This window comes from Mustela nigripes, chromosome 15 (genome assembly GCF_022355385.1).
Source record: "Mustela nigripes isolate SB6536 chromosome 15, MUSNIG.SB6536, whole genome shotgun sequence".
Classification (NCBI taxonomy): Eukaryota; Metazoa; Chordata; class Mammalia; order Carnivora; family Mustelidae; genus Mustela; species Mustela nigripes.
In genome coordinates this window covers 39,134,820-39,148,342 of record NC_081571.1, presented here as the reverse complement: position 1 = coordinate 39,148,342, position 13,523 = coordinate 39,134,820, and the positions used below count along the sequence as shown (strand labels likewise).

At 38.0% G+C, this 13,523-nt stretch overlaps 1 protein-coding gene across 1 annotated transcript in view; it reads left to right on the top strand.

The window, feature by feature from the left end:
* DIAPH3 (diaphanous related formin 3) overlaps positions 1 to 13,523 on the top strand; it is a 498,555-nt gene that overhangs the window by 80,107 nt on the left and 404,925 nt on the right. Inside the window, exon 4 of the mRNA XM_059377539.1 lies at positions 1,172 to 1,276. Within this exon, the coding sequence (XP_059233522.1) occupies positions 1,172 to 1,276 (105 nt within the window). The remainder of the gene's footprint in view (positions 1 to 1,171; positions 1,277 to 13,523) is intronic.

Below are 13,523 nucleotides of genomic sequence, written 5' to 3'. Positions count from 1 at the left end.
GAACAACTTCTAAAATCTTAAATATTTATATCAAAGTGAAATGAAGGAAATTTTGACTTTTAAGTGCTTGAAGGGATTAGTAGCCAAAAACTGAGTCAGCTAAAGGCATAAATAACAGTGTCTGATGAGTTGTAGCACTTTTATAAAACATTTATAAAAACTTAACCTGCTGGACTCCACAGGTGCTCCAAAGTTCTGATTTTTATACACCTGTTTCTGAGTGGATATAGGGTTGGTATACATTCAGGTGTGTTATATTGCATATCACACATGACAAAGGGCTAGTATCTGGAGGAAATCCATTTGAGCTGCCCTTTTAATTTAGTCATTTTTGTCTCCCTGTAGGCTTCTTTTTCTTTGCCAGAGCAGCCTCTAAATAAGATAGCTTGTAGAAATTCCCACATTTAAGTGGGCATTCTTGACTTGTATTTTTAAAAAGTTAAAATGAGACCTGTAGCACTATCTAGTTTACTTAAATCTTTATTTTGAAGGGTGCTGTTGAGAAATGTTAGATTTTTGGGTGGTACCTCTTTTTATGAGTACAACTCTTAGATGATTTAGAACACAGAGTAGACTAAGTAGTTAATGGATATTTTTTGATAGGGGTAGACAAGAGACCACTATAGAATGCCTTTTGCCAGGATCTATACCAGGTATTTGATCAGATGAGCTTGTAGCTACACAATCTGGAAAGTGGTTGGCTTATTTACCTTTTAATTTTTGATGCATGGAGCAGCTCTTTCAGAAATAGTGCAAGATAGCGTCAGGTACAGCTATTAAAAAAAACAACAACAAACTATAGTTGTGTGTGTTGTGTTTGTGTGTGTGTGTGTGTGTGTGTATTTAAATTGTGACTCTAGATGACCTTATGAAAGGTAGAAATCTAATCTAAGTGTCTAATTATCTGTAGTGATGAGAATGTAATTTTACTAGCTTGCTGTGAATTTTAAAAAGATTTTCTGGTAATTGTTTTACCTGTTAAAATGATCTAGAACATGTTTTTGTCTGTATTTCCTGCTCTTTCTTTTCTCCAGGCAGAACTATGTGTAAATCATTCCAAAACAATTAATGCTGCTTTAGTCACAAATTATTGATTTTTCCGTTCCTAGGGTATGTAGAATTGCTACTTTACTTAGATTCTAAAATGAGGCTTTTTAATTGTGTTTTCCAGGAAGATATGAATTTAAATGAAGATAAGAAGGCACCATTGCGGGAAAAGGACTTCAGCATCAAAAAAGAAATGGTGATGCAGTACATTAATACTGCTTCCAAGACAGTAAGTAAAACTGTCAAGTTGAAAAATACTGCTGAACCGTGTTATAGTGTGGAAAACAACACATTTGTCTAACGAAGTGCTTAAATTTTTGAGCAACTGGAATCACAGGGCTTTTAATGTATAAAGACCACGAGTAGGATGTTTATTTAATTTAAAAATATTTCTCATACCTTCTAAGACTGCTTTTGCTTTTTTGCCCCTGACATTCATGAGGAACATGGACTGGGTTGGTTTCCTCCAAGACTTCTTTCCTTGTTAAGGAAAGTGGATTAAGATGGCTATTGATCTCTGATGTCACTTTTAAATTGGGATACTATTTGTATTATAGAAAAGTAGGGCCGATTTTACTATAACTACCTAAATCACTTCACATAATAGTGACTGAGAGGCGGCATATCTTTAATGTGAGGTTCCCTATGGATAAAATTATCTCATAACAAATTATAAACGTAGACGTTGAAAAGAGCATTAAGCCTCCACGTGGCTGCCAGTTTTCCAGGGAAACATGAAATATGTGGGTGGAAGTAATGAGTAAATGTCTAAGAAACCATGACTGGCATGCAGAATCAATTACATTTATTTCATGGGACAACAAATGAGCTTGGCCAGTCATATAGAAATCGAACTGATGGATGGGATGAAGTCTACAAAACGGGAACTAATGAAGAAGCAATCAGAAAGACAGTAGAAAATGATTTTGGCTGAATTTAAAACAGAATTGGTTGGAGAAGAATAACTTAATACGCTGCAGTTTTCACTGGATACTTTAACTAAAGGCCAACTTAACGAGAATTTAAGTTACTTATACGTAAGCTCTATGTATCTACTAGAACATTCAGTGACTTGGAGGATTTTCTTTTAGAAAGCAGACTCAAGTGATGTTTAATTTTTAAGCATGCCTCCTGTTCTGCAGTTTGATGTTGAGTTGTAGAAATCAGATTACTGTACTTTTTCTGGCTCCTTATGTAGATGGGTGTTGTTTCCTGCTATTGTGATGAAAATTGCTTTTGCCCCTTAATGGTCCCTGGATATCACAAATGAACGTTAGGGACTTAAGAGAGCACTTGTGTTGTGGATTGACTTATCATCCCTTTGATACTGGGCATCTTATTTTACCCGATTCTCAACATCCTCCTCCACAAGATGGGACTTAGAGCTACATCATAGGCTTGTTGTTAGAATTTAATTGTTTATGGGGGTCCTGGCTCACTCAGCCTGTTAAGCATCTGCCTTCAGCTCAGGTCATGATCCTGGGTCCTGGGATCTAGTTACACGGGCTCCCTGCTCAGTGGGGAGCTTGCTTCTCCCTCTCCCCACCCCTCGGCCCCCCCCCCCCCCCCCCCCGCTCATGCTCTCTCTTTCTGTCAAGTAAATAAAATACTAAAAAAAAAAATAGTTTATTTCATTAGTGGAACATAGCAGGTTTTATACCTGTGGCTGCCTCTTTTGATAGCAGTGGTTGTTAGCAATTGTTTCTTATTTTTTCTTTGTGATTTGTTCTTGCTGTTGAAATCATTACACTGTAGTTATTGATGGAAATGGACTTATATTTTTGAAAAATACAAATTGACCATTAGTGAGTCTGCATCACATTTATTAAGTGTCTGTATATCAGGCAGTGTTCCAGGCATTGGAGTTGGAGTACCAAGATGGTCAATCGTGGTGACTTACGGAGCAACATAAGACATGTAACAAAACACATAAACATACGTGATAAATGAAATGCAATGTGGAAAAAACACAGGGGACGTGGAGATGGTGTTATTTTCCTTTTTTATTGAAGTGTAGTTAACATGCAGTGTTACATTAGTTTCAGATGTACAAGAGGTTTCACTAATTCTAACATTACTCAGTGTTCATCTCTGGTAAGGGTACTCTTAATCCCCTTTATCTATTGTTACCTGTCTCTCCAACCCTCCTTGTGCTGTCTCATGGAGTGATCAGGGATGACTCCCCTATTAGACAATTTTAAATCCAAAGAACATAAATTCACTTAATAAAATTATAAGAGATACTATATTAGTTAGAACTGTTTTAGAAAACATTGGTATAATAATGCATTTTAATTCTTGAATTTTAGATAATAAACAGACCTTTTAGAACAAACTGCTTTGAACTTCATTAGAGTGGATCTATTTCAGTTTGCATACACTGATTGTAAACTTTAATCCTCTAATCGTTTTGGACTGAGGTTGGAATTTATTTACTAGAATTAGATAATTAGATTATCAGGATTGAAATAGATTAGTTATCTAAAGTATGATTAAAGCATTCACTCATTTAATTAGTGTGTGGAGGATCATGGCTTTTCCTAGGAGGATGCTGAATAATTTGGCGGTTGGTTAACATTCTAGAAAGTTCAAGCTGACCAGTCATCTATTTTTGCTCTGGAAGTAGAAACACATTAACTCTTAGATACAGACTCTGTCATACCAGTGTATTGAGGTTAATGAGGACAAAAAATCTTCTCTGAGGAAAAACCGTCAAAATTTATAGATGAGTTATTCTAGAGAGCATGGGGGTGTTTGTGTCAGATAAACTTTTGTTATAAATTTAGCCTTAGACTTTGCTTTGAGATTGTTTTGTGGAGAAGCATTAATATTTTTCAAAATAGCACTGATGCCTGCAGTTGATAATCTGAAAATTCTTTAGAAATATTAATGCTCAAACCAGCCCTAAAGTAGCTAAGCTGGATTTTTGGAATGGGGGAAAAATAACAAATCCTCAATTAAGCTAGGTTGTTTCTAAGACCTTAAGTTTGTTTCAGTAGCCCAATGGTAATGCTGATTTTTTTCAGTTAGAAAAGATTATTAACTATTTTTTTTTTTTTTTTTTTTTTTAAGCAAAGAGCCTGCTTTAGAGGCCGAAAAATGCCAAAGCCACATTTTCCCAGTTTCCTACAGCATGGGTATGTGAGCCAGGTTTGGCCAGTACTGTCTGCTGGGGGCTTCTGAGAAAGGTTTTAATCCCTCACAAAGAGATCCAGGGCAGAAAACCACTTTTTTCCCCGTTATTTGACATGGTTGTGAGAGGGCATGGGATAGTTGGCACATGACTTCTTGGAGTTGCTGATCTGGTCTTATACAGCCCTGCCTCCAGATTTTTCTGTCACGTGAGGTGATGCCCGTTCTTATTTAAACTACTTTAGGTGGGGATTTTGCTATGCTATTGTGCGCATCTGGCTGGACCGTCCCTATAGCCTTCTGCCTATGCAGGGTTTCCATCTCTAATTCATTCTGAAAATTACTCCCCTCATCAAGTAGACTGTGCATACATGAGAGCGGGTAGTACAGCGCCAAGTGGCCATTCCTTGGTAGATGACTTGCCTCAGATGTTCCGTAGCAAGTTTATTGAAGAAAATTTGTTTCAGAAAGAATGAATACAGTCTTGACTTTTGTTTGATTACTAGGGGGCTGGTAAGTATTCTGCAGTAAGGGGTAAGGACCTTGAAATGAGGCTCTAACATGATAGTCCAAATGGAAGAGACTCCATAGTTTCCAAAAAAAAATGTAAGAAGAAAATTTTGAAACCAACACCAAGGAGCTCTTGAGCCACAAATTGTGTAAAAATTTCCCCTATTTTCTATAGGGAACTGTAATTTAATAAACATCTACCCTGTAAATGTATTGAGTCCTGCTTACCCTGGCTTTGAGTGTTGTTCTCGTTCTTTATTGTGGTCTAGTTATTTTCCCCCTTCAAATTCTGAAAGCACCTCTGCAGATAACGTTAAATGATGGTTTTGTTGTCAGGAATCCTGTACCTTGAGGAGACAAACCAGGCTTTGGAGATAAATCCTAATAGACGAGCTGCCCTCACCAAGTTTTTCTTTTCTTGGTGTTGGTATCTCCTCCCTGTGTCTGTGATACCCGTTTTGATGTTGGTGTTTATACTCCTGCTGGTGCTTGAGTTGTATTCAGGGTGAACTGGCTCCGGGTAGGTGATGTCTGGGTAATGTGAAAGTCACAGGAAGGAAGCCATGGGTTACTTTAAAAACCACTGGAAAAAGGTGTTAAAAAGGATACCTTACAGAGGGGAGGATTTAGAGCAATAAGATACTTCCCTTCCCCACCCCTCCATCACAAAGGAATCTAAAAAATAAAAAAAAATCATTCTACTTCTTCCATCTGTTGAGAAGAAAGAATCTTCTTTGTGCTGTTTCAGGTGGCTGCTTTTTCAGGGTAATCTGTGGCAATGCAAACTGGAGGAGTCCTGAGAAGTCAACATCTACAGCCCTGGAAGGGAAAGCAAATCCCTGGAAGAAGAAAGCAGCTCAGAGGGTGTGAGAGGGAGGGAGAGAGGGAGGGAGGGGGTGGAATATAACACCTTTGCCTCCAGGAACTAAGTAGTGGGCTTGAGTGTTTGCTTATCAGTGCTTTTGGAGTTGACTTTTTCTCCACCCCCCCATATATTTATTTATTTTATTTATTTGACAAAGAGACAGAGTGAGCATAAGCAAGGGAGCTGCAGGCAGAGGGAGAGGGAAAAGCAGGCTCCCCAAAGAGCAGGAAGCCCCATGTGGGGCTCGATCCCAGGACCCTGAGATCATGACCTGAGTGGAAGGCAGATGCTTAACTGACTGAGCCACCCAGGTGCCCCTCCGGAACTTATTTTTAAACACAAGATATGAGACAGCCCTGACAGTTTACCTCTATACAGATGACAACCGGACTGCTACCTGTCAGCATGTGGTCTTATCTTTTGGGTTGTACCATTTGGTGTGGATAAAAGGCTCAAATAATTTCTCTTCCAAATACATACTTCTAGTTCCTTCTGAATGCATTAGCTTGGAATAAAAAATTCCTCTAAGCTCCTGCTCCTGGACCTCCCTCCCTCCATCTGTATGCCCTAGGAAGCTGTATCACACCTGCAAGTAAAGAGCTGATTTTTAGGGGGGGGGGGCTGATGACTGGTAGGGCCTAATTTCACATTTCTTACCTTCTTCATTAGAACGTCCATCCTTTATTTCCTGTTTATATTTAGTTTTTTCCTTTTTGGTCCGCCATCCGTCTCTCCCCACCTCTTCCCCAAAGAAGCAGAATTAATCTTTCTGCTCCTGGAAGTCCGCTAGCTTCTTTGGACTTTGTTTTCAGCTTTTCTCTTTCCTAGTCATTCGTGACCACAGACAACTGACTGCAAGGCTCCTCTGAGGCGTGTATTGGAGAAGTTTGCTTCATGTTGAGCTCTCCTCCTTCAGCCCCTAAGTATTTCTGTAGTTCTGGGTTAGACTTCCTTAGTAAGAAATAAACACCAAATATTAGAACATAACTTTAAAAGGCACATAGAAAGGGTAACAAGTTTTTTAAACAATGTGATAAAATGTGCCTACATGGAGTTCATAAATGTAGGATTGTAGGTTCTTGTATGTATGTGTACCTGTGTGTATATATAGTATATTTTGAAAGGTGTTACCAGGTACCTCTTGTCCTAGCCCAGTAGGCCATGATGTTCAAGTATGAATGACGTGGTTTTGTCCAGTGTCGTCCTTCTAGGCGTGTCCTGATCAGGAAAGAATTGTTTTGGGAAAATACTAGTGATGGTCAAATTTGTGTATTTTTTCCTAGGTAGAAAACCTGGAGTTCATCTCGTTTAGCCCTGATTTGTTAATATTGTATTATATTGGTGGGGGCATTTTCATACCTTTCAGAGTCTTTTTTTTTTTTTTTTTTTTTTCTGGAGGGGGTTTATTTTCATGTTAATTTTGGAAAACATTGTCAGATGCAGATACATCAAGTGTTGTTTTCTCTCACTTTTAATCGTTGTTATTACTTAAAAGGGTTATATTTCAAGCACTGGGAACTTAGATGAACCAGACAGTTCTACACATTTTTGCTACTTAAAGGTAACGTGGGTTATTTTTTGGCTTCCATTTCAGGTTAGGGATTTGATCCAAGTGCACTTGTAACAAAAGCTGAGTAAAAATTTGTGGCTGGTACTTGGTATTAGACACTTACCTATTTATCGGCAGGGCAGTGCCCTTGCTTCCGTTATTTTGTCTGTTTGTCTCCAGGTCTTTCTTGCTGACTAGGAGGAAATATCAGAGCCCCAGGGCAATGAACCAATTTCTTGTTAGGAGTATTTCTTAATAATCTAACTGGCACTTTAATTTCCATTTCTGCCTACATAGGACAGGTTTTATTTATGTACAATTAAAATGATCTTCTAACAGTTCAAATCCATCCAGCTTCATTATGAGTTGTTTCTGGGCAGCACCAGGGGCGAATAATGTGCTCCTGCTATTACTGCCCTGTGTTCTTGCTTAGGCAGGAGATGATAATGAAGAACCCAGTCATCTTTTCTTCATCTTTTTTTTTTTCCTTATAAGAAATTATATTAGGTTCAAATTAGAATTGTGTATTTTTGGTCTTTTAAAAATTTTAAGGGTGCCTGGGTGGTTTGGTTGATTCAGCATCTGTCTTCTGCTCAGGTCATGCTATCAGGGTCCTGAGATCTAGCCCCTCATCTGGCTTCCTGCTCAGCAGGGAGGGAACCTGCTTTTCCCTCTGCTTCCCCCACCCCCCACCCTGCTGGCACACACACACTCTCATTCTCTCTCAAATAAGATCTTACCAAAACAAACCCACCTTAAAGATACCTTTTCTTAAAGCAATTTTTAAAAAGACTCACCTGATATAGAAATAATGCTATTTACTGGTAAAACCTAGAATTTTAGAACCTGATGTGGTCCCCGATGCTTATACCAGTTGTGGCATTGGAGATCATCTGAGGTGGTTTTTATCTTTTTCACTGAATTGTTTCTTGTCAGAGATAATTTGCTCTGTTCTTGCTTTTTAGATTTTGCAAATGTAATTACACTTATGACCGATTACAGCAAAAGTAGTAAAAACTTGGAGAGTGTCAGAAAAAAGAGGCACGTGATTTGAGGGAGATAAAAGTGATGAGCAATAGCCCTATGGAATGAACCGTTTGAATGAAGAAATAGTTCTGAAGGAATATGTGAAAATGAAAAAAATGTTATGTATCTGTGGTTGCCTTTCATGAATGAAGGGGATAGGTAATTCATGAAATGAGCCGGAAATGAGAGTGGACAGGAACGTTGGTTCTCAACCTTGATATCCATTAGAATCTTCTGGAGAACTTAAAAAAAAAAAAATACAAAACACCCAAAAACTGTGTCTGAGCCCTAGCATTTAGCAAGTTAATTCCTGCAGGTAGGATCCAGGCACCTGCACTTTGTGAAGATCTCTTGGTGATTCTAGTATAAAAGCAAGGATGAAAAACTCTCCTGGGCTGTACAAGATGAGCCTCATCGCTAGAGGTCTATGTAGTGTAACATTAATTCAACAAGAGACTAGGAGTTGATAGAATTTAAAGGCAAAGCATAGAGCATATTTACAAATAAAGCCACTGAGGGTTTAAGGCTAGTTTGCCTGGGCATCAGATCAGAATGGCATACTGTAGCTATGAAGAAATCCTAACGTTTGTCCACTTTAACCTTCCCCTCTTCTGATTCTGTCTACTATGACAGATGGAAGGACCTGGTCTGTTTTGGGAGATGTCCAGTGGAGTATTAATAAGGAGGAAAAGAGTATGCCTGGTGTAAAAGCTTCAGTGGACTGATTGATATTCCTAGTTGGTGGCCATAATCTTAAAACCCTCCTTAATTTAGTTTGGGCTTAAGAGACAGCCTTTCAGTTCTTAATTATTCCTAAATAGAATGCATTCTGTACATACTTAAATCCTTCATATGTTAATCATCTTGATGTACAAAAAGCATTAATTCTTAATTTCATGTTTCCCTGACTTAATACCATTTCCTAAATGGTGCAGTATCATGGTTCCCCTCCACTTTGAAGAAAATAGGGTTGGTATATCTTCTTACGTTCAATGTAATACAGAACTATTTGAAATCCTTTCAATATCAGAAAGCCTTCCAAGGATAGACCAGGTAAACTGGGAACTCTATCCTTGGGATCACCAAAATCTGAAAAAATAGTCCAAGAGTAAATTTAGATGTTATCATTGTTAAGCTAATTTTTGGGGGGGGGAGGGTGGACCCCCCCCCCCCCCTTTGGGAAGGCTGTTATCACTCTCCATGGCTTAAGTCATTTTCTGGCATGATTTTTGTAAAGAATGGCATTATACTCATTTAGTAGACATTTTTATAGTTTATTTATTGTAGGTCTAGAATATATCTTAGTGTACCTTTACATTTTGAGCATGAGTAAAGGCCTAGCAAGTGACATCCCCATGTTCTGCAGTTAGAACTAGAAATCAGACCTTTAAAAAACAAAAAACAAAAAACTTTTTTATTGTAAATTAAAACAGTTCTAGAAAAAAAAAAACAAATATGTAGCTTAGTGAATTATCATAAGGGAAACACCACCCAGGTTAATTAATGGAACCTTGCCATCTACCCTTCAGCTATCCTGTCCATTTCAAATCCCCCCGTCCCTGCTTTTTTTGAACTATTCCTAATCACTACCTTGACTTTTATAGGAGTCACTTCCTTGAGTTTCTTTATAGTTTTATTACCCAAAAGTACATCACCAGACACCATAATTTATTCATGATTTTTTAAAAGTTTGGAATGTCTTTAAGGCCCCCCCCCCCACCAATCTTCAGGAGTCCCATCTATTTATTTTTATCTAGGACAGTCTGGCTTTTGCTGATTGCATAATCCTGTTTCTTATATTTCATTTCCTGCAAAATGGCAGCTAGATCAAGAAGCTTGATCAGACTCAGATTTGACCCCTTCGGCAAGACCATAGGAAGTATTATGTTTTATTGTCAGGAGTTTCTTTATGTCTGGTTTATAATTAAAATTCTGTAATTTCATTTCCATTTATTAGTTGGAATACTTGTTCAGTCTTAGGCTTATTTTTTTTTTTAATTTTTTATTTTAAGATTATTTATTTATTTATTTATTTGATAGAGAGAGAGATCACAAGTAGGCAGAGAGGCAGGCAGAGAGAGAGGGGGAAGCAGGCTCCCCCCTGAGCAGAGAGCCTGATGTGGGGCTCAATCCTAGGACCCTGAGATCATGACCTGAGCCGAAGGCAGAGGCTTAACCCAGGTGCCCCAGTCTTAGGCTTATTTTAATTCCAGTATAGTTAATATGTAGTGTTGCATTAATTTCAGGTGTAAAATACAGTGATCAGCACTTCTGTAGGACACTTGCTGCCCATCACAGGTGCACTCCTTAATCCTCATCACCTATTTCACCCATCCCCCCACCAGTCTCTCCTCTGGTAACCATCAGTTTTGTCCTCTCTAGTTAAGGGTCTGTTCCTTGGTTTGTCTTTTTCTTTGCGCACTTTTTTTTTTTTTTAAATTCTACATATGAGTGAAATTATATGGTATTTGTCTTTTTCTGACTTGTTTCACTTAGTATTATACTCTCTAGCTCTATCCATGTTGTTGCAAATGGCAAGATGTAATTCTTTTCTATGGTTGATTAATATTGCATCATAAATATAATATATATAACACACATATATATTATATATATATTTACCAGCTCTTTATCCATTCATCTATTGATGAACACTTGGTCTGCTTCCGTAATTTGGTTGTCATAAATAATGCTGCTGCAAATGTAGGGGTACGTGTATCCCTCTGAATTGGTGTTTGTGTATTTTTGGGATAATTACTCAGTAGTGCAATTACTGGATGGTAGGGTGGTTCATTCCATTTTTAACTTTTTGAGGAACCTTCATACTTTTTTCCATAGTGGCTGCACCAGTTTTCATTCCCACCAGCAGTGCATGTGGGTTCCTGTTTCTCTACATCCTTGCCTCTTGTTTCTTGTGTTTCTTGTGTTGCTGATTTTAGTCATTCTGATGACAGCTGTGAAGTGATATCCCATTATAGTTTTGATCCGTATTTCCCTGATGATGAGTGATATTGAGCATCTTCTCATGTGTCTGTTGACCATCTGTATATCTTCTTTGGAGAAATGTCTATTCATGTCTCCTGCCCATTTTTTATTGGGATTATTTGTTTTAGGGGTGTTGTATAAGTTCTCTTGGATACTAAACCTTTATCAGATAAGGTTTGCCTTTTAGTTTTGATGATTGTTTCCTTTGTTGTGCAGAAGCTTTGTATTTTGATGTAGTTCCACTAGTTTATTTTTGTTTTTTGTTTGCCTTGTTCCAGAAGATGGATCTAGAAAAAAACTTTGTGTCTAATGGCAGAGAAATTACTGTCTGTGCTCTGTTCTTGGATTTTTATAGTTCCAGGTTTCACATTTAGGTCCTCAGTCCATTTTATTTTATTTTATTTTTAAAGATTTTATTTATTTATTTGACAGAGAGAGGCACAGCGAGAGAAAAAACCCAAGCAGGGGGAGTGGGAGAGGGAGAAGCAGGCTTCCTGCTGAGCAGGGAGCCTGATGCGGGGCTCAATCCCAGGACCCTCGGATCATGACCTGAGTGGAAGGCAGATGCTTAACGACTGAGCCACACAGGCACCCCCCCCTTAATCCATTTTGAATTTATCTTTGGAGATGGTATAAGCCAGTTTTCCCAACACCATTTGCTGAAGAGACTGTCTTCTTCTCACTGCATATTCTTACTTGGAATATGCTTATAAAGAGACATTTCCTCTCAACTACTGACTACTTCATGATATAGGAAGTTTAGGATAAATACTTGATTCTTTTCCATTGCCAATTTTCACTATAGTGGATTGGTTTCCTAACAACCTCTGAAGGTAACCAGTTATTTTTAATATTAAGATATGATAATTATGATAATTTATGCATTATAATTACTATCCTTAGTGAAGCTCAAATTGCCCCATCTTTGACTAGTTGGCTCCTGGTCATTTTGTTATGACCCTAGGAATTTCGGATTATATATTCCTGCCTAGTGAGTATGTTGATTCTCCCACACTGTGTCTGGGATCCATCTTTTCCTTCAGTGGGAAATGGTATTTCAAGAACAGTCTGGGCATAAGGATGCTTATTGCTGGTGGATTAATCACTGTTTCTGGGCCTCTTCAGCAGAGAAATAGCAAAGGAAAAACATGGTGTGGATATGTTCAAAGAAGTGTTCTTTGACATATGCGGTCTCCACCTGCTGTTTTTGTTAGACTCTGTCTACATTGAACATAGAGCTGTTACATTTTCTAGTTCTTTCTAGTCCTGCGGTAGCTTTCCCGTCTATGAGTAACTGAATTTAGCGCCGCCGCTCTTATTTCTGAGTAACTATATTTTATGTCTCCCCACCAGTCCTTAAGTTCTTATTTCCCTAGACGTTTGTCTGAAGTTTGCTCTGCAGTGGATTCCTCTGTAGGGCTCCTGGGAAGAGCATTTCCTGGTTATTGCATATGGATAACCGTATACGCCTTCTATCATTTAGTCAGTTTTATTGGATATAAAATCTTCGGCTCATGTGGTTTTGTTTTTGTTTTTGGATCTTAAATATATTCTTTCCTCTGGCATAAAAACATGACAGAAGTTGTGCTGGTAACTAATTATTATTCCTTACGGATTACTGGTTCTTTTTATCTAGTTGTTTGAGTTGGGATTATCTGATAAACAGTATACTTTTATGTATTTCTTAAATCTTTAAAATCTTTTTTTTCTTAATTTTCATGGAAGTGTTCTGTTGACCTGCATTGGGCTCTTCTTCTTCAGAGATCTTATTATCTGTATGTAAGATTTTTGTGTATCCCCTATATGCGCTCTGTCCCAAATCTTTCTTCTGTATTTTTGTTGTTGTTCTTCTTCTTTCTAGTTTAGTTTTTACTTCTGAAGTGATTTTCTTAGTTATTCCCCAACCCCCCACTCCAAATTCTCTCCCTCATTTCTGAGGATTTTGAAATTTGTTTTTTTTTTTCCACTATGTCTTGTATGTTGTCTCAATGTCTCTTTGCACAGTTTGAAATTGTAAGTTACTTTGCCATGTTTTATGGCTTTGTTTTTGTGGCAACTGTTCATCTTCTGCAGGAATGTTCTGCTTAACTTCAATTTCGCCGTCAGCACTTTCTCTCATCGTGCTGTACTCTTTCTAGTTTAGTTTTTACTTCTGAAGTGATTTTCTTAGTTATTCCCCAACCCCCCACTCCAAATTCTCTCCCTCATTTCTGAGGATTTTGAAATTTGTTTTTTTTTTTCCACTATGTCTTGTATGTTGTCTCAATGTCTCTTTGCACAGTTTGAAATTGTAAGTTACTTTGCCATGTTTTATGGCTTTGTTTTTGTGGCAACTGTTCATCTTCTGCAGGAATGTTCTGCTTAACTTCAATTTCGCCGTCAGCACTTTCTCTCATCGTGCTGTACTCT